The sequence below is a fragment of the Lepidochelys kempii genome, chromosome 1, assembly GCF_965140265.1.
Source record: "Lepidochelys kempii isolate rLepKem1 chromosome 1, rLepKem1.hap2, whole genome shotgun sequence".
NCBI classification, from domain to species: Eukaryota; Metazoa; Chordata; order Testudines; family Cheloniidae; genus Lepidochelys; species Lepidochelys kempii.
The window spans coordinates 256,907,906-256,929,484 of record NC_133256.1 but is presented as its reverse complement, the minus strand read 5'-3'; the positions used below and the strand labels follow the sequence as shown (position 1 = coordinate 256,929,484).

Here is a 21,579-nt window from a genome sequence, read left to right as displayed (position 1 = left end):
CCAGCCCAGTCTGGATTCCTCAGCAACACAACCCTGACATGCCCTCCCCACCCAGCTTCTGATCTTGCCTGCAAAACCTATTCTAGCTCCCCTCTTAAAAAAAAGAGCAGGAGGACTTGTGGCACCTTAGAGACTAACACATTGATGTGAGCATAAACTTTCGTGGACTACAGCTCACTTCATCGGCTGCAGACAGTGGAAAATACAGAGCTCCCCTCTGTACCTGATGCCAAAGTCACCCAGTCAAGTCAGCTTTCCAAGGGGAATGACCAAAGGGAAAGAGCAAGCTGATTTTTAATTACAATGAACAGATGGGAGCAGAGATATAAGAACATTACACCTGTTTGTAGCAGAGGCTGGGCTTTGCAGAGAGACTGCACCAAATATATTGGAAAGTTGGTTTTGTGGCAATCAGTCTCACTCTACTCAAGTGAAACCCTGCTGTGTCTCAGTGACATGGTCTCCCCTGTCCAGCTCCAGTGTTTTCTTGTTTCACCAAGCTGATCTTTTATTATTGCTGTTCCTAGGAGTGTATGAATTTTCCATGCTGCTCAGAAACTAGTTGCAGATGCACAACCATTTTGTATCCCCCAGATTTGGGGCACCTGTTGCTTTCTACAGGGATGTAACATCCAACTTCCCTGCTTTTCTTAATCAAGTGTTCATGAAAGCAAGGAGCTGTTAGGGCAGAGTACAGCTGGCCAGAGCTAGAGGACAGGACCAGGGGTGGGTGGAGCCTTCCAATCTTCAGCACCCCCTGCCACTCCAGTCCTGGTTTCTCCTTGTCCCCCACAGCTTTCCCTGTTGACCTGCAGCACTGCTTTGTAATCCAAACCTGGGGGTCTCCTAACACAAACAGCTCTGCCAGTGCATTTCACTTGTCTTTCCGTGAGGCTGCAAAGGACTGCTAGAAAACCCACCCCTGCACTCCAAGTTGAAAACAGAGATCCAGCCAAACAAGAATACAGTCACTTTACAGTAATCTTTGCAGGTTTGTATCACAGATCAGAAACATGGTTAAAACACAGGCTGGCCTTGTACACACAAGCAAGAATGAACAAGCCACTGGGCTGGGACTCAGGAGACCTGAGTTCTATTCCCAGCTCTGCCACTGACCTGCTGGGTCATGTTGGGAAAGTCACATTGCCTCTGTGCCTCAGTTTCCCCATTTGTAAAACGGGGATGATGATTCTGAACACCTTTATAAAATGCTGTGAGATCTAGGTGCTGTATAAGTAGAGCCCTGAGCGGATACAAAGTTTGGATCCACAGCCGATCCAAAAAATGGTTTTGAAGGGCTCTACGTATTAGAGCTAGGTATTATTATGCTATAATATAGTTGGGACATTATAACTTGATCCCCCACATGGCCATCAGGTCCTTACTCAGAATTCATTCACGTTACTTTGGAGATCACCGTGACTACATGCACTGATGACTGTTTAAGGAGCCCTGAACAAAGGATAATGGGAATAAATCACAAACTGGATGGAGTTTGAGACTGCATCCCATCTCTGTTAGTGAGCAGAGGGAGGGTATAAGCAGCGTGTTAATGACATTTACAGAGGTTACTCAACTCAGAAGAGCTGCAGACTTTAGTGAGGACAGAGGAATAATACCAAGAGACCTCCAGAGATCAGAAACAGAGGCATAAAGTCAGGAGAAAAGTGCACGACAAAACATCCAAGTGAAAAAATAATCCCAAACACAGCCATTTGTTTGGTTGGCTGGAAATGAGGGGGAGAGCTTTCTAAGACAGTTCTACTAGGCTGTGGAAGAGCCCGAAAGGGGTTATGAACACCTCATCATTTGGGAGTTTTAAGATCAGGCAGGAAAAAGCATGAGCAAACATGCAGTCAGGACAACAATGCACAGGTCAGAGATGAGGGATGGACTGCATAGTTTCCTTTTTAGCTTTGTCCTGCCAGTTCTGTTAGTTGTTAATAGAGACTAGGCCAGTCCTTCTCTCCCGGGTAACTACTGGACTGACTATATGCTCTTCAGAGCCCCTTCATTAACTTACTTGTGAATAGCTGGAATGGCAGGCAGGCCACGAACTCTCCTTCTTTCTCCTGGAAAGTACCACAGCATATTTCAATCACCAAAGATAACTTCCCCCCACTTTCCTGAATTTAATGGGCAGTTTCACCTTGATAAGGGGGAACCATAGACCACCTCTGGTCCCTCAGCTCAGCTGGGATTGGAGAGGCAGCAGGAAAGGGTTCCCGGCCCTCTACTAGCTGTTGAGCTCTTCTCTGCATGCTAAGCTGTTTGTCCAGGAAGAGGACGGTGGTGGTGGTAGGGTGTCTTTAACACTACCCAGCTGAGTGGGTCTGGGATTTGGGAGGAGCAAGCCAGGCACTTTATCATAAGGAAGTCCCAGTCACAGCTCTAGTGGGAGAGGACAGAGGATTGGAGATCAGGACCATCAGTGCTCATGTGGTCTTTTCTACCCCAGCGTCATGATCTAGCATCACGGTTGTGTCTGTTGTAGCTTAGAAAAAATGGATGCTTATTCAGAGTGAAGCCCAGTAGGAAAGGTCCAAGCTATTTTTGTGCCCTCCTCAAGGGGTAAGTCATGTGGTTCAATGGACTGACCACAGTGTTAGTAACCACGAGGACCCATGTTTTAGTCCCATTGCTGCCCTTCCTTCTTTCAGTGGGCTTGGATAAGGGCTTTGTGCCTTAGTCCCTATCTGTGCAATGGAGATAACAACCCTTACCCCATCCCAGAGAGGCACCCAAGAGGTTAATATTGCAGCACACTCTGAAGCTATTCTCATTTACTGTTGCAGAGATGGAGCCGGATCTCTGTGCCCCTATAAGGGAAGCTGGCTGCAACCTCTGGGAAGAGCCAGCCCTGGATTTCCATGACTACTGTGAACTGGCTCAGCCTGCAGCCCATCCTCACCAGAGCTAGCATCTAAACACACCCCATCTAGGATGTGGCTTGATGTTGGTAACTCAAAGCAACACAAACCTCAGCATAGCTACCCCCCAGTGAGCCACTCCTACTGCCCATCCCCTTAGATCCTGCATCTAGCACAGTGGCAGTGATTTGCTGGGACAACACAAGAGTTACACCCCTCTGTGACACCCAGACTGTGAGAGCTTATCCCAGACCCACCCTGGTTCCTTTTTGGCCAGCCGCTGATGATTCTCTTACAGATCCTTGTAGATGGCAATCTGCCTGGGGAGCTGCTCACTCCAGCTTCCCCAGGGAATCTCTTTCCAATTGCCCCCTTTGCTTGTTCACACGGACCTACAATGATGAGGTGAGGTGGAATGATCCCCAAACCGGTGGTGCCCATGCATCATTAACCAATTTCCCTCATTTGCTTTTCTCGCTCGTCTCGTTCTAACGTTGTTCATCTCTGTGTCTGTCTGGCTCCTGCTCACTCCCAGCCACAATTGCTACTAATAATATTCAGCATTTGCAAATTGCTTCTCTTCAAAAGATCTTAAAGGGCTTTATGCAGGTGGGGAGGTATCAGTGTTTCCCTTTTATAGGCGGGGAATTCGAGGCACAGAAAGCTTAAGCGGATCAGTGCAGGGCTTGGAATAGAAGCGGTCTCCTGAGTGCCAGTCCAGTGCTCTGTTCCCCCGACGTCTGCTTCTGCAGGATCCAGTCCAGCGTGCTTGATGCTAATGCTTTTTTCCTCTGAAAGGTGCTTATCAGAGTTAACTAACTAACCCATTAGTGTTTTGTTTAGGTGTTGTCTACATAGAGGGTTTCAACTGCGTTAATTTGAATTAGTATGTAGTCAAATGACCTCCATCCCCATGATGCATCATGCCATGCTTCAGAGTATACTAACTGGCCAGGTAACACCTATTCCATAATTACTTTGACAGCATATTAAGCTCATCACGTATTGAGTTTGTGTGGACTAATACTCATGTGAACACGCTGCCCCTTCCCACTAGATTGGCAGTCTGCCATCTGCCATCCCACACTGCTTTGCATGACACCAGGACCAGCCTGTTTGTTTACCTGTGCTCTGGAGTCACGTTGACCAAATGAGACAAGACAGTCTATACTCTGCAATTCTGCAGCTGTGGAATTCACTGCAGAATCCACCGCTTGCTCCGGAATTTAAGCCTTTGTTTCAAATAGATTCAGTCTCCAGGCCTTATGGGAGGAAAGAAAACCAGCCAAATATGCACTGAGTGTAAAGCAGGGTAGTGCGTGCTGCGTACAGCCTGGAACAATAACAATCAATAGATCATTTTAGCAGAAACATCTAGCTGATATCTTTATCCCACAGTATCCAACTGCTCCCCATGCCTTCCAGGGAGCCTACAGTCCTCCTAACTGCCCCCTGCCAAGCTGCCAAAACCTCCTGCTTCCAACCTGAGAACATCTAGAATTCATTTATGCATTGCCAGTGCAAAAAATCTGCAGCCTGCTAAAAAATTAAACATTTTAGGGCAGTGTAAAACTAATTAAGTTCAATAGCTAATTAAACAAGAGGGAGACTATCATGCTGAGTGCAATAACCATTTTCAGATTAACTTTAATGCAAACATGTATCTGAACCTGCAGCAGAATCTGCTGTGCTGGATTGCCACAGAATCCAGGGGTCTGGCTACAGAATATAGGAGAAGCTTGTCAGGGAGCATACCGAGTCTGTTCTGGATCAGACAAAGGGGTATGTCATAGGGGGGTTGCAGGACAAGTTGGAAGAGTTTGAAAAACAATTATGGGGCCTGATCACATCTCTGTGCACACAGCTTCCCCTTGATGCAGGTGCACATGAATCTCTGAGTGGACAACCGGGCCAGTTGGGTTTTTGTTTTAATTTTTATTATAATAATGCCCGGAGGCCCCAACTGAGATCAGGGCCCCATTGTACAAGGCTCTATCTACATCCATGAGTCCCAAAGAGTCCCAATCCTGAAAAATATGTGCTGATCTTTACACGCATGAGTAATCACATTGATCTCCGTGAAATTGAGCACCTGCTTTGCTGGTCACAGGATTGGGGCCTAAACAGACAAGACAGAGAGTGGGAGAAAGGAAGTATTATCACCCCCCACACACACACACACGGGGAACGGAGGCACATGGGGGAATGACGTGCCCTGCTCAAAGTCACTCAGGAAATGCGTGGGAGAGCTGGAACCAAACCCAGATTTTAAATTGATGATTTGTTAGAGTTCTGCACCTTTGCTCTTATACAAACTCACTTTCCCCTTCTTTCTACAATATCCTTTACTTCTTAGTGCTCTCTGCCTGGGACAAATTCAGCCCTGGTGCAGCTCCATTGAAGTCAAAGGGATTTCACACACTGCACAGAGCACTGAGTTTTCATTTTTTCTCTTGAGGGCTGTGTTTCCCTCTAAAGTAGCCACGGGATCCTTGCTTTTAAATGAGCTCTATAAAGCGTTTTTGGGGAAGACAGCAGTGTGGAGTGGAGCTGGGGGTGCAGGGCCAGCTCTCTGTTAAATCCCTGCAGCCTGATGCTTTGCAGCCCTTTTGCTGTGAGACTGCAACTGTTGCGGCCGTTTCCCTGTTGTTGGTTAGTTTAGCCCTCCAGCTAAGCCAAAATGTACATACCCCCATGTGGACAAATGAAAGGCCAAACAAAAATAGATCCAACCTAGGTCCAAAAAAATAGAGGTCCAACCTAAAGCCAAAACCTTCACTTAGTCTTTTCCCTGGCTCAAAATGCTCCTGTGAGAGCCTGACAAACCGTGCCTGGCTACAGTACTGAGCCCTGCAATTAGGCACCTGCGCCTGGCCCGTGCCAGCTGACTCAAATTATGCTGCTGTTTAATTGCAGTGTAGACATTCCAGCTCAGACGGCAGTGTGAGCTCTGGAACCCTCCCACCTCACAGGGGCCTAGAACCCAGGCTGCAGGCCAAGCCCGGACATCTATGCTACAATTAAACAGCCCCCCATCCCCCGGCTGGACCAGGTCAGCCGCAGGTTTTTAATTGCAGTCAGAGGGAAGCTCAAAGGCACTAGCCCTGGGAAGGTGTCAAGCCTAGCCAAAGACTCTCCCAACTCCTCCTACCACAACGCTACCATCACTGCTTCCCCACGGGCCCTTAATTTCCCTCCTCAGGCCTTGCCTCTCCAGGGAAAGCGCAATCCCCTCCTTAGGGTTCGTTGGCTGGGTGGCTTTTTTTATGGTTTCTTCCTGGACCCAGTCCACTGTTTCTTCAAAAGCTCCCTCAGGGTCTCCCAGGGCCTCGCACTCTGAGAGTCAGACGCTTTCCGTGTGTGTGTCTGTCTATCTGTCTGTTTTCATAGAGATGCCCAGCAAGTCTTGCCCCTTTCCCAGTTTTGAGGGCAGGGCTGCTCCCCTAGCATGTGTACCCTGTAGCCCTTGCTATCTCGGGGATTCCTAAACAAGTTTAAAACACCACCACTCTCTCCCCCTTCTTCTTGAGCTACCCAGCTCTTTCCCTGGCTTTTTCAGCCGCTACCTGCTAGACTCCTTGCTAGGCCAACAGATCCTAAGCCTCCCTGCCCAGACCTTCTTTTTCTGGCTAAAGAAACCCGCCAGTTGCCCCTGCCTAGGAGCAGGAGAAAGTCACAACCATTTCCCCTCACTGGACTGGAGAAAGAGTGCTTCTATACAGGTGGCCCACTTCCCAGCATGCCCCCATGTCCCTCTGGCCTACCAGAGCGTTAGCCCCAGTGTTCTCTAGCCTAATTTCAATTCTGCTCATTACATTCTGTCCATAACGTTTCATTTTCAATTGAGTATGGGATTCCCCTCTTCCTGCTCTGTTGTGTAATGTTCCTGTATACTCTGGAACAGCCTTCACCCCAGAAATGGCTGCATTTCTGAGTTACAAAGCGTTCGCTACAGATCAGTACTCTGTAAAGCCAGCAGGGTGCTTTGGGAGCCTCAGAGAGCAGGCACTGTAGAAATCACTCAATATTGTGGAGTGAGTATTGTGTGTAACCTCTGTTAGAATTCCTTCGCTGTGCTCTCCTGCTGTGCCCCAGGGACAGGTGCTCTCTGTGGGAAAAGACCCCTGCTGTTAGCTGAGAGTGTTCACTGATCTCACTCGCAGGCCTTTGATCAAAGGCTCTCTCACTCTGGGAAATTTTCTGGCCTCAGAGATCTCTGCTGTGCTGATCAAAAATGCCAGTTCTGCTGATCTGGGGCCTGAAACATCACAGAAAGCTGGCTTAGGGCAGGGTGCTCCTGGGGCCTTAGCCATTCAAAAGGCCTTTGCAAGAGCATGACCCCATGTGAAGGGGTGTGGGTGGGACTAAGACTCCTGTCAGATGTACAGCTTTCTGTGTGCAGGGTTTCTCCTAACTCTGATTTTCTCCTCCACTCCCTAGCCGGCTCTGCTTCCTCTCTCAGTGCATCCCGTCGCTTGTTAGTGTGAATTAAAGCAAACTCCCCCATCTTCTAGTCTCTTTGTTGATTTGCGTAGGAACTGCATCAAATGATTTATTTCACCTTCCCTCACCTCTCCTTTTCTCCTCTTGCATCTGGGCACAAGCAAACAAGAAGTATTTTAATATGGCTAAATGTATACAACTAGGAACAAAGAATGCAGGCCACACTTACAAGATGGGGGGCTCTAGCCTGGGAAGAAGTGACTGAAAAAGAGTTGGGGATTTTGCTGGATAAACAGCTGAACATGAGCTCCCCATGTGACGCTATGGCCAAGAGGGCTAATGCAAACCTGGGATGTGTAAACAGTGGATTTTTGAGTTAGAGTAGAGAGGTTATTTTATCTCTGTATTTGACACATATGTGACTGCTGCTGGAATACTGCATCCAGTTCTGGTGCCCACAATTCAAGAAGGATGTTGATCATTGGAGAGGGTTCAGAAAAGAGCCACAAGAATAATGAAAGGATTAGAAAACATGCCTTATAGTGATAGACTCAAGGAGCTCAATCTATTTAGCTTAACAAAGAGAAGGTTAAGGGGTGATTTGATGTCAGTCTCTATATATCTACCTGGGGAATAAATATTTGATAATGGGCTCTTCAGTCAAGCAGAGAAAGGTGTAACATGATCCAATGGCTGGAAGTTGAAGCTAGCCAAATTCAGACTGGAAATAAGGTATAATTTTTTAATGGGGAGAGTAATTAATCATTGGCACAATTTACCTCATGGAGGATTCTCCATCAGTGACAATTTTTAAGTGGCTGTTTTTTCTAAAAGATCTGCTCTAGAGGAATTATTCTGGGGAAGTTCTGTGGACTGCATGATAGAGGAGATCAACTAGATGATTACAATGGTCCCCTCTGGCCTTGGAATCTATGACTCTATCTTTCCCATGACTCTCTATTGAATTCCAATGATGCTTTCAGCTCCTTCCTGAAATTTTCGGACCTGTCCCCTACATATAATTATGCAGTATGTGTTGGGTCAATTTTTTAGTAGTTAGTAATCAAGTTTCATCAGAAAGCAGGTCAGGGAGCTCACAGAATCCCTGATTGCTCCTTTCCCCAGTCCCAAATAGGGAAATAATCCCCACTGTGTTAAGTGAGTGTGGCTGGAGCACGGAGAGTAAAGAAGAACACAGACTAGGCAAAGAAATTCACCAAGGTTTATTAATCTCACACGGGAGAGAAATCCCAGCAGTTCCTCATAAGCAATAATCCCCTTTGCCCCAAACCCTGCAGGTTACGTACCACCCCACTGTGTTCTCCCCCATTGGGTCAGCACTGGGGGATGTCAGCCACTCTCTTGTCAGGGGCTAGGCGGTGTTGTATAAATCTGAGTGGTCCAGCTGCCTTAACAATGAAACATTCCAGTGGGACTGCAGGGCCAGGTGGGAATGCAGGGGAACAGCTGCAGGAACAAGGGAGGGTTCCAATATGACTGCACTGAGGCCAGGGGGCTCATCCAAAGGAACAGCTCTTTAACTTTGGATACAGTACCAGTGGTTATCAAACAGAGGGGCCCATTTCTTAAGCCAGATCTTCCCCATGATTCCACTCCACTAACCAATCCTGTTCCCATACCTGCCTTGCAGCCATTCGAGATTTCCATGAAGACTGAGCCCTGGTCTACACTAGGAGTTTAGGTTGAATTTAGCAGCGTTAAATCGATGTAAACCTGTACCTCTCCACACGATGAAGCCCTTTTTTTCGATTTAAAGGGCTCTTAAAATTGATTTCCTTACTCCACCCCCAACAAGGGGATTACCACTTAAATCGGCCTTGCCGGGTCAAATTTGGGGTACTCTGGACGCAATTAGACGGTATTGGCCTCCGGGAGCTATCCCAGAGTGTTCTATTGTGACCGCACTGGACAGCACTCTCAACTCAGATGCACTGGCCAGGTAGACAGGAAAAGGCCTGCAAACTTTTGAATTTAAATTTCCTGTTTGCATGGTCAACTGCAGCTTGCCACACTGGCCAGAGCTCATCAGCAGAGGTGACCATGATGGAGTCCCAGAATTGCAAAAGAGCTCCAGCATGGACCGAATGGGAGGTACGGGATCTGATCGCTGTATGGGGAGAGGAATCCGTGCTAAAACTCAGAACTCTGTTCCAGTTTTTGAAATGCCAAAACATTTGTCAAAATCTCCCAGGGCACGAAGGACAGAGGCCATAACAGGGACCCGAAGCAATGCTGTGTGAAACTTAAGGAGCTGAGGCAAGCCTACCAGAAAACCAGAGAGGCAAACGGCCGCTCTGGGTCAGAGCCCCAAACATGCCGCCTCTATGATGAGCTGCATGCCATTTTAGGGGGTTCAGCCACCACTACCCCAGCCGTGTTGTTTGACTCCTTCAATGGAGATGGAGGCAACACAGAAGCAGATTTTGGGGACGAGGAAGATGATGATGATGAAGTTGTAGATAGCTCACAGCAAGCAAGCGGAGAAACCGGTTTTCCCGACAGCCAGGAACTTTCTCTCACCCTGGACCTGGAGGCAGTCCCCCCCGAACCCACCCAAGGCTGCCTCCCAGACCCGCCAGGTGGAGAAGGGACCTCTGGTGAGTGTACCTTTTAAAATACTATACATGGTTTAAAAGCAAGCATGTTTAATTATTAATTTGCCCTGACATTTGCAGCTCTCCTGGATGTACTCCCAAAGCCTTTGCAAAAGGTTTCTGTGGAAGGCAGCCTTATTCCACCCACCATGGTAGGACACTTTACCATACCAGGCCAGTAGCACGTACTCGGGAATCACTGTAGAACAAAACATTGCAGTGTATGTTTGCTGGCATTCAAACAACATCCGTTCTGTATCTCTCTGTGTTATCCTCAGGAGAGTGATATCATTCATGGTCACCTGGTTGAAATAGGGTGCTTTTCTTAAGGGGTCATTCAGAGGTGCCCGTTCCTGCTGGGCTGTTTGCCTGTGGCTGAACAGAAATGTTCCCCGCTGTTAGCTATGGGGTGGGGGGTGAGGGGCTAGCCACGTGGTGGGGGGAGGCAAAACGCGACCTTGGAATGAAAGCACATGTGCTGTGTATGTAATGTTAACAGCAAGGTTTACCATGAAAGAGTGTAGCCATTGTTCTAGAAAATGTGTCTTTTTAAATACCACTGCCTCTTTTTTTTTTCTCTCCACCAGCTGCATGTGTTTCAAGGATCACAGGATCTTCTCCTTCCCAGAGGCTAGTGAACATTAGAAGGCAAAAAAAACACACTTGTGATGAAATGTTCTCTAAGCTCATGCTGTCCTCCCACTCTGACAGAGCACAGACGAATGCGTGGAGGCAGACAATGTCAGAGTGCAGGAAAGCACAATATGACCGGGAGGAGAGGTGGTGGGCTGAAGAGATTAAGTGGCGGGCTGAAGAGAGGCTGAAGCTGAAAGGTGGCGGCAGCGTGATGAGAGGAGGCAGGATTCAATGCTGAGGCTGCTGGAGGATCAAACCAACATGCTCCAGCGTATGGTTGAGCTGCAGGAAAGGCAGCAGGAGCACAGACCGCCGCTACAGCCCCTGTGTAACCAACCACCCTCCTCCCCAAGTTCCATAGCCTCCTCACCCAGACGCCCAAGAACGCGGTGGGGGGGCCTCTGGCCACCCGGCCACTCCACCCCAGAGGATTGCCCAAGCAACAGAAAGCTGGCATTTAATAAGTTTTAAAGTTTTAAACTTTTAAAGTGCTGTGTGGCCTTGTCCTTCCCTCCTCCACAACCCCTCCTGGTACACTTCTCTCCTCCACTACCCCTCCTGGGCTACCTTGGTAGTTATCCCCCTATTTGTGTGATGAATTAATAAAGAATGCATGAATGTGAAGCAACAATGACTTTATTGCCTCTGCAAGCGGTGATCAAAGGGAGGAGGAGAGAGTGGTTAGCTTACAGGGAAGTAGAGTGAACCAAGGGGCGGCGGGTTTCATCAAGGAGAAACAAACAGAACTTTCACACTGTAGCTTGGCCAGTCATGAAACTGGTTTTCAAAGCTTCTCTGATGCGTACCGCGCCCTCCTGTGCTCTTCTAACCGCCCTGGTGTCTGGCTGCGCGTAACCAGCAGCTAGACGATTTGCCTCAGCCTCCCACCCCGCCATAAACGTCTCCCCCTTACTCTCACAGATATTGTGGAGCACACAGCAAGCAGTAATAACAGTGGGAATATTGGTTTCGCTGAGGTCTAAGCGAGTCAGTAAACTGCGCCAGCGCGCCTTTAAACGTCCAAATGCACATTCTACCACCATTCTGCACTTGCTCAGCCTGTAGTTGAACAGCTCCTGACCACTGTCCAGGCTGCCTGTGTACGGCTTCATGAGCCATGGCATTAAGGGGTAGGCTGGGTCCCCAAGGATACATCTAGGCATTTCAACATCCCCAACGGTTATTTTCTGGTCTGGGAATAAAGTCCCTTCTTTCAGCTTTTGAAACAGACCAGAGTTCCTGAAGATGCGAGCGTCATGTACCTTTCCCGGCCATCTCACGTTGATGCTGGTGAAACGTCACTTGTGATCCACCAGAGCTTGCAGCACTATCGAAAAGTACCCCTTGCGGTTTATGTACTCGGCGGCTTGGTGCTCCGGTGCCAAGATAGGGATATGGGTTCCGTCTATGGCCCCACCACAGTTAGGGAATCCCATTGCAGCAAAGCCATCCACTATGACCTGCACATTTCCCAGGGTCACTACCCTTGATATCAGCAGATCTTTGATTGCATTGGCTACTTGCTTCACAGCAGCCCCCACAGTAGATTTGCCCACTCCAAATTGATTCCCAACTGACTGGTAGTTGTCTGGCGTTGCAAGCTTCCACAGGGCTATCGCCACTCGCTTCTCAACTGTGAGGGCTGCTCTCATCTTGGTATTCTTGCGCCTCAGGGCAGGGGAAAGCAAGTCACAAAGTTCCATGAAAGTGTCCTTACGCATGCAAAAGTTTCGCAACCACTGGGAATCGTCCCAGACCTGCAACACTATGCGGTCCCACCAGTCTGTGCTTGTTTCCCGAGCCCAGAATCAGCGTTCCACTGCATGAACCTGCCCCATTAGCACCATGATGCCCATATTGCCAGGGCCCCTGCTTTGAGAGAAGTCTGTGTCGATGTCCTCATTACTCACGTCACCGCGCTGACGTCGCCTACTCGCCCGGTATCACTGTGCCAGGTTCTGGTGCTGCATATATTGCTGGATAATGCGCGTGGTGTTTAATGTGCTCCTAATTGCCAAAGTGATCTGAGCGGGGTCCATGCTTGCTGTGGTATGGCGTCTGCACAGAAAAAAGGCGCGGAACGATTGTCTGCCGTTGCCCCGACGGAGGGAGGAGCGACTGATGACACAGCTTACAGGGTTGACTTACAGGGAATTAAAATCAACAAAGGGGGTGGCTTTGCAAGAAACTGAATGGCCCCCTCAAGGATAGAACTCAAAACTGGGTTTAGCAGGCCGTTGATTTCACAGAGGGAGGGAGGAGAAAATGAATACAAAACAAATCTGGTCTATTTCTTGTTTTGAGCCACTTCATCTATCTTTATACATCTTGCTGGCAGCAGACTGTGAAGTACGATCGCTAGCCGTCATTATCTCCTGGGTGCTCGGCCGAAGATGGAGCAGTATGACGACTAGCCATCATCTTTTGCTGGCTGGAGGTTAAAAGGCAGCGCACTGCCGGTAGGACTGAATCGCCACGAGACGAAACAAGGGAAATGACCTGGCTGAGTCACTCCCATGTTTGCCCAGGCACCCGATTAAAAGAGCACCCAGGACTACGTCGACGACAGCTACCAATCATACTGCACTGTCTGCTGCCACAAGGCAATGGGTTGCTGCTGCTGTGTAGCAATGCAGTACCACGTCTGCCAGCACCCAGGAGACATACGGTGACGGTTACCTGAGCGGGCTCCATGCTTGCCGTGGTATGGCGTCTGCACAGGTAACTCAAGAAAAAAGGCGCAAAACAATTGTCTGCCCTTGCTTTCACGGAGGGAGGGAGGGAACGGGGGCCTGACGATATGTACCCAGAACCACCCGCGACAATGTTTTAGCCCCATAAGGCACTGGGATTTCTACCCAGAATTCAAATGGGCGGCAGAGACTGCGGGAACTGTGGGATAGCTACCCACAGTGCAATGCTCTGGAAGTCGACGGTTGCCTCGGTACTGTGGACACACTCCGCCGACTACATGCACTTAGAGCACTTGTGTGGGGACGCACACAATCAACTGTATAAAACCGCTTTCTACAAAACCGACTTCTATAAATTCAACCTAATTTCGTAGTGTAGACATACCCAAAGGAGCATTAGGACAGTAGTGAGGACATATAAAGCTAGAGTGGACAAAACACTAGGAAGTGTTCTGTAGGGAATCATCCTGCTTTGCCAGGGTGGAGGGAAGAGACCGACTTAATAAACTAACAGAGCTTTTCCATCTCAAGCTTCTATGAGTCTATCAGCATGCATGGGAGGAGACACTAAGATGTAATAATACCAGGTTTTCCATTTTTTACTTGCTATATAATAAATCATTTTAATAACAGTGATGGTGGTAGAATTAGTATAAGAAGATATTGATATGAGCTGCTGACTTCCTTGCAATTGGGGTTTTCAGCTAGGATTGCAAACAAGGCCCTCTGTGATACAGAGTGGAGTAGCTGGGGGAGGAGGATTCGCATTGGAGAACGGCCTAAACCTGCTGGGAATTACTAGAGAGGAGAAGACACCCAGTCAGGGAACAGAATTCCACTGCTTGGGATGTTAGACACATTGCCCCAGTTTTTCCAGTGACAGAGGTTTTGAACTGCCCCGTTTTCACAGACACACATAGAGATCCTATTCCCATCCCTAGCCCAAACAAAATGACTAACTCTCTTCACACATAGCCACACACACACATTCTTCCAACCATGCCCCCCAGCATTCTGATACCCACACCACAGCATGTGGTTTCAAACAGGGTACGTTAATTCTGTTAGTCACAATTTTCCAGTACCCAAAATGCCATGCAAAATTAGTGGGCACTGTTGAAAATGTGTAGGGGGAATACCCCCTGGGTGACTGTGAGCAACAGACACCCACACAGGGCTTATCGAGGGGCTAATTAATCTCAAGAGGGAAGTTCAAATTTTGAACCCCAATATGTGGGCAGTGCCTTACACTGGATCACACCGTTAATTGTGTGGTGTCATATCGCACATGGTGGTAAAACTCCTTCCCCTTCTCCTCGCCACATATTTTCAATATCGTGCCCAGGGCAATGGGAGTCCAGTCCTTTCCCCAGGGATCATGCTGAGTCTAGTTCTCCATGTCTCTTGTTTTTATGTTAGCATGCTCCTACCTTCTGAATTTCCATTGATGGATTCCACTGCTCCCACAAGAATGGTACAGGGAAGTGGATAAGGGTGGAATGATCATAAAAAAGCCACAGCTGACACTGTTAAGATTAGCCATCACTGCAGTGCAATTTCCCAATGGCTACATCATTCAATCTGCTTGCATACACAGGGGTGGAAGGGTGACTCCCCCACTGGATTATGCATTTCTCCTCTTGGTTTATATTATCAGTGGAGGGTCAGCAGGCCCTGAGATCTTCCTGGTGAGGTCACAGCCAGTGGGTTGCCAGTTGTTACTTTCTTCAGCCAGCAGTCCTCTCTGAGCAGAGGCAGTGGTGTCCTGTAGCTGATGAGTCCATGCCTCAGGGAGATGGGTGTCTTCAGCATCTTTCCGCAGCAGGCCCTGGCAGCACCTGGCATTCTCCTCCTGGATCTGTGAGACCTCGGTGTTCCCTCCATACGCACCTACAGCATTGTTGGCCACATTGGTCACGTGGACTTTATTGCCAGCTCTCTTCTTCTTCCTGTTCTTGTTCTGGAAGAGGAGGCAAGTGAAGACCAGCTTGAACTTCTTGCGGAAATGCTTAGAGATGAGGGCATAGACAATGGGGTTGAGGCAGGAGTTGGCATATGACAGGCAGTGGGAGGCCAGGCGGCAGGCATAAGTGACTCGGTTGAAGGGGAAGTAGCCAAACCAAAAGCATAAGATGACCAGGTGGTGGGGCAGCCAGCAGAGGCAGAAGAGTATGGCCACAGCCACAATCATCTTGGTGACCTTGCACTTGGCCTTACGGGACTCTGAGATTCTCTCGACAGGGTCTACTGAGGTCCACAGGAACTTGATGGTCCTGGCATAAGCCAAGCTCACGACAGCCACAGGCAGGAGGTACCCAAACACAAAGGTGAGGATGTCCAGGATCTTCCGGTGCTGGTCCTCCCAGATGGGGACACAGATGGGCACCCCGTGGTAGTGGACAATCTGGTAGTAGCTGAGGTAGGGCCCTGCGAAGAGCAGTGACAGGGTCCAGATCACTATGATGGCAACCACTGCATTCCGGGAGATCCGGAGATCCCGGGATTTCAGCGGGTAGCGAATGGCCAGGTACCTGCAGCGTGGGATGGGGTGAGATGGGGTTTAAACAGCAAAACAAATGAGTCAGCAAAGGAACTTCACGGTCACTGTCCTGCTGTTCCATGCAGCCCCCTCCCAGGTGCTGTCTCCAGTGGGGCCTCTCATCTTCCCTCCTCCATCCCTTGGAAGGGAGGATTAAGCAGAACCCACTGGTCAATTTGATCTTTCTTTCTTTCTTTCTTCCACCACCCAAGCATTCTTCCCCCAATCCCTCCTCCACTCAATGGACTCTTTGATCCTCCTCAGTCAGCCATGGGAGAGATTCTAGTTTCCTCACTAGCACCCTGCTGCATTGGGCCTGGGGGACTGATGGGTTTGGAGAGCAGAAATCCAGCCTCAGTCCACTCCTGTCTGGAAGAACAAACCAACCTCTCCCCAGCAAGGAAGAGAAAGGGCTGGGTAAGCAGACTGTGGGAGAGCTTGTTTTGGGTGCTGAGAGAGAGGAGGAGCAGGAGGTGAGGAGCAACAGAGAAGGCAGGAGAGAGGAAAGGGAAATGGGGGAGAGGGATAACGAGAGAGGTTTACGAGGGGAAGGGAGAATGGAGAGAGCTGGGAGGAGAAATCTGTGGGTTGGCAGAGAAGGGAGACTTGTGGAATGAGTCAAGGGAGGGGATGGAGGTGGAAGGTGAGGGAGCTCTGTGGAATGGGTCAGGGTAGATCTGCTAGGATTGTGGTTGAGGGTAAGAGCACATGCATGGCCCTGTGCAACGGCCTGCCACTGGGTCAGAAATGGACAGCAGTGACAAGTGGCCACTGGGGATCAAACCCCAGACACAGTGAGTGACCCTGTCCTGGGTGGGTTGTGCCCGCTCCTGACAGACGTGGGTGGGGTCTGCTTTTCTCCTACACTTACCTCGCCATGCCAATCCAGTCTCTTGAACTGAAGCAAGAGACCCAAAGCGTGACTGGGGAAGGGTGGAGGAGGCTCACCTGCACTGTACCCTCTAAGCTGTGCGGGCGCACACAGATCGTAAACCCCGCGCACACGGCAAAACACCGCGCGCACAAAAATTTGCACAGAAGCACAATTTGCACAGAAGAAATTTTTTGCACACACGGCCTGTCAGAAATTAGAGGGAACATTGCTCACCTGTCGACAGAGACGGCTGCCAGGGTGAAGCTGCTGGCATACATGGTGAGGTAGATGAGGAAGTGCACAGCCTTGCAGGCGAAGGGGCCGAAGAGCCACCCGTCCAGTGTGTAGATGGTGGCTTGGAAGGGGACGCAGCAGATGATGAAGCAGAGGTCCGCCATGGCCAGGTTGAGGATGAACAGGTTGGTGGTGTTGTACTTCACCTGGCCATTACGCAGCAGCACAGCCAGCACCAGCCCATTCCCCACTGTGCCCAGGAGGAAGATGAGGGAGAAGGCCACCGGCACGATGATGCCTGCAGCTCGCACCTCCAGGCTGTTGGAGGAAGCATTCCAGCTCTCTGGCATCTCCCCATCAGACAGTGGGCCTGGCAAGGGAGGGAAGAGAGAAAAACAGCAGGTCCACTGTGCATCTCCAGCGTCCGCTGGGTACCAGCAGCACAAGAACACCTCTCAGTGGAGAACACAGCAGCTACTGTCAGCCCTGCTCCTATTGACTCCACCTAGCTGGAGCGAACACCCCTCTGGGGTGTCTCAGCAAGGCGAACCCATGAGCCTCCCAGTGAGAGGCCCTAGTGTGCATTTTGGCTATGCTACTGTAAAGGAGCGGTGGTGCCTTTAGGCCCATGCAGCTGCATAGATCCCTGCCCTTCCAGGGTCTCACTTCACACTCCCACAGACCCATCATACTGGGCCCCATCCCATGGTCCCTTTTGAGTCTGGCGCCCAAGGGCAGTGGCAGGGGGTGAATTTCATAACAGCTCTTCCTACCCCCGCTTAGAAAACTGCACTTTGGCGCCATCTCCTGGCCCGTATGAGGAAGGGTCCCCAGGAGCCACAGAGCCTCACTCAGAGCTGAGAGGGATTTGCTACAGCCTGAGGGGGTCACAGGCAGGGAGGAGGAGACTGGCAGAGTTGCGGATACAGGGAGGTGAGGCTTGAACCTGAGTGGGGCAGTTGTCACTTCACACAGAGCTCCACAAAACCAAGGGCCAGTTCTGGCCAGAGCAAACACATGCACAGGGACACCCCAGTGAGGTGACTGAGGTGCAGTGGCGTTTGGGGTGAGACTGCAGTATGTTTGCTAGTCACTATGAGTCGAACCCTGGCCTGCTGTCACATCAGAGCACAGCGGAGGGTCATAGCCTTTGACACCCTGCTAAACTAAGAACAAGGCCTTTCGCTCCCTTGTGGCCCCTGAGGTCCCATCTCCCATTAGACGTCAGCATCCAATAAGCTGATTTAATGATGACATCAAGAGATGCCAAGTCCCTTCATCCACTGTGACGTAATTGGCTGGACTTCTACTGGGATCAGCCAGTCAGGATTTGCTTGGCTTTAGGTCACCACAGGGACCCTAGCTGAGCTGAATCCAAGACCTCCTCCTGCACCAGCCAACACTGCAAGGGTGCAAGTACCAATGGTGACACCGGCCGGTGGTGGGGGGAGCCTCTGCCAGGCACCACTTGACCCCCTTTACTCCATCACATTCCCAAAGCCGTTAAACCTCTTGGGATTTCTTGTTTTAGTGAGTTTTAATCTCAGCTTTCCTTTGACAGGGGCTCAGCAGAGGCCCCCAGGAAAGGAGGAGGCAGCCCTTGGGGGCAGGGAAAGGGACGCTGCACCTTCTATCCCCACAGCATCACCTAACCAGCTCTGATAGCAGGGAGGTCTCCTAGGCTGAGGGGTTCTACCATCTAAGTTAGGAGGGACACAATCAGCCCTTCCTTACCAAAACAAACCACCATGCATGACCCCAGCACCCTCCAGCCCGGCTCCCTCTGCTCTGTCCCACACCAAAGAGGGGTTAGCGCTCTCTCTTTCAACCCAGCGTCCCCACTGTTCTATACAGGGGAGGGGCCAGCATCTAGAGATCACTCGGCGTCCCACACCAGGGGATGGCTGCCTCTTGTCATGTTTGAAGTAATCAGAGATCCAGGGATGAATTAGAAAAATGACCAGTTTTGTATGAGCAGAGGCAGTTTTGTTCAGTGGACACAGCCCAGGCCTGGGCATCAGGAGACCTGGGTTCTACTCCTGTCTCTGTGACCTCGAGCAAGTCACTGTCCCACTTTGCACCCATTTCTCTTCCTCCCACCCTTCATCTGGCCTGTCAATTTAGATTGTGAGCTCTCTGAGGCAGGGACTATCTCTCTCTATGTGTTTATATAGCACCTAGCAGAATGGTCTCGGCTGGCTCCTCTAGGCACTACCGTAAGACAAAGTAATAATCATTAAGAAGCTAAGTTCAATTACATGAGCAGGAAACTGGAGTAGTCTGGTTAATTCCAGGACTTCACGCACACAATGGCCTCAAGCAGAGCATTGCGTGACAGTGCACGTCACCAATGAGGCACAAGCATCGTACCCTATATCAGATGATCTTCTTCTTCTTATTATTATTATTACAGCAGCAGAATAAATTGTCATTGGTTGATCAGTAATTATGAGGGAACGACACTGTTACCAAGCAACATCTGATCAACTTTTTATGGGTGCCACGAGTCCCCAGAGTTTCTTCTGTGTTACTCCAGCCAGGACCAGGGCTTTCCCTCTCATTTGTAAAACCCTCTCTATCACTCCAGTAGGTTGTCTCTGCGCTCCTGGCTCTCGAGGGGCTGACTCTGTACCTCTGGCCCACACTGGGGGAGACCTGTTCCCACAGCTCTCCCGCCCAGCGTCCTCTCTTCCCCCCACACCTCTCACCCCCCAGAATCCCCTCTGCTCCACACAGGGGGGAGGCTTGTCCCCAGAGCTCTCGTCCCTGAGTAAACTTTGCACCACATGGAGAGACTTGTCCCCATACACCTCCCCCACCCCAGCATCTTCTCTCTCCCACACAGAGAGATCTGTCCCCATAGCTTTTCAGAATCCCCTCTATCCCCTATGCCCATAGATCCCTGCCCTCGACCCCAGAGTCCCCTCTGCCCCACATGGAGTGAGCATCTCCCCAGAGGTCTTCCTCCCCGGAATCCCCTCTGCCCCAAACAGAGAGACCAGTCCCCACAGCTCTCAGAATCCCCTCTGCCCCACATGCAGAAACCTGTCTCCACAGCTTTCCCTCCCAGAATCCCCTCTGCCCCACACAGAGAGACCTGTCCCTGTAGATCTTCCCCCCAGCATCCTCTCTGCCCCATAAGGAGAGACCTGTCCTCACAGATTCCCGGCCCACCCCGGGTCCCCTGTGCTCAACATAGAGAGACCCGTCCCCATAGCTCTCACTCCAGAGCCTGCTCTGCCTCACACAGCCATAGGTGCTGGAACTATGGGGGCTGCCGCACCCCTGCTGTAAAGCAGTTTCCATCCTATCCAGGGTTTACAGTTTGGTTCAATGGCTCTCAGCAACCCCCCCCCCCTACAAATTGTTCCAGCACCCCTGCTCACAGAGAGACCTGTTTCCATAGCTCCCCCCCAGCATCTCCCCTGCCCCACACGGACCCCTGTCCCCCCAGCTCTCCCCCTCCCCCAGCATCCCCTCTGCCCCACACAGGCCCCTGTCCCCCCAGCTCTCCCCCTCCCCCAGCATCCCCCCTGCCCCACACGGACCCCTGTCCCCCCAGCTCTCCCCCTCCCCCAGCATCCCCTCTGCCCCACACAGACTCCTGTCCCCCCAGCTCTCCCCCTCCCCCAGCATCCCCTCTGCCCCACACAGACTCCTGTCCCGCCAGCTCTCCCCCTCCCCCAGCATCCCCCCTGCCCCACACAGACTCCTGTCCCCCCAGCTCTCCCCCTCCCCCAGCATCCCCCCTGCCCCACACAGACCCCTGTCCCCCCAGCTCTCCCCCTCCCCCAGCATCCCCCCTGCCCCACACAGACCCCTGTCCCCCCAGCTCTCCCCCTCCCCCAGCATCCCCTCTGCCCCACACAGACCCCTGTCCCCCCAGCTCTCCCCCTCCCCCAACATCCCCTCTGCCCCACACGGACCCCTGTCCCCCCAGCTCTCCCCCTCCCCCAACATCCCCTCTGCCCCACACGGACCCCTGTCCCCCCAGCTCTCCCCCTCCCCCAACATCCCCCCTGCCCCACACGGACCCCTGTCCCCCCAGCTCTCCCCCTCCCCCAGCATCCCCCCTGCCCCACACGGACCCCTGTCCCCCCAGCTCTCCCCCTCCCCCAGCATCCCCTCTGCCCCACACAGACTCCTGTCCCCCCAGCTCTCCCCCTCCCCCAGCATCCCCTCTGCCCCACACGGACCCCTGCCCCCCCAGCTCTCCCCCTCCCCCAGCATCCCCTCTGCCCCACACGGACCCCTGCCCCCCCAGCTCTCCCCCTCCCCCAGCATCCCCTCTGCCCCACACGGACCCCTGCCCCCCCAGCTCTCCCCCTCCCCCAGCATCCCCTCTGCCCCACACGGACCCCTGCCCCCCCAGCCCGGAGCCGCACGGCAGCAGCGGGCGGGCTCTGTCGCTCTCCCCGTCGAGTCGCGGGCGCTGGCAGCGGGGCGCTCGCTCCCCCCGGGCCCCGCGGACGGGGCAGGACTCGGAGCAAGGGAAGAGCGAGCGCGCGCCGCCTCCGCCAGCCCGGCCCGGCCCGGCCCGGCCCCGCCCACTCACCTGCGCCTCGCGCCGGGGGAGCCCCGCGGGGCCGGGGCGCTGCGATCCCGCTCCCTCCGCACGGGCCAGCGGGGACCCGGAGTTTGCCTGAGCTGCGCCTCCCGCACGTGGCGCGGCCCC

At 51.6% G+C, this 21,579-nt stretch overlaps 1 protein-coding gene across 1 annotated transcript; it reads right to left on the bottom strand.

Moving 5' to 3' along the window:
• Nucleotides 1-11,182: 11,182 nt before the first annotated feature.
• On the bottom strand, nucleotides 11,183-21,579 carry GALR3 (galanin receptor 3). Its single transcript, XM_073325862.1, is given in 4 exon segments — nucleotides 11,183-14,980; nucleotides 14,982-15,788; nucleotides 16,905-17,274; nucleotides 21,460-21,579. Coding segments are annotated over 3 exon segments (1,227 nt in total). The 5' UTR covers nucleotides 17,255-17,274; nucleotides 21,460-21,579; the 3' UTR covers nucleotides 11,183-14,910.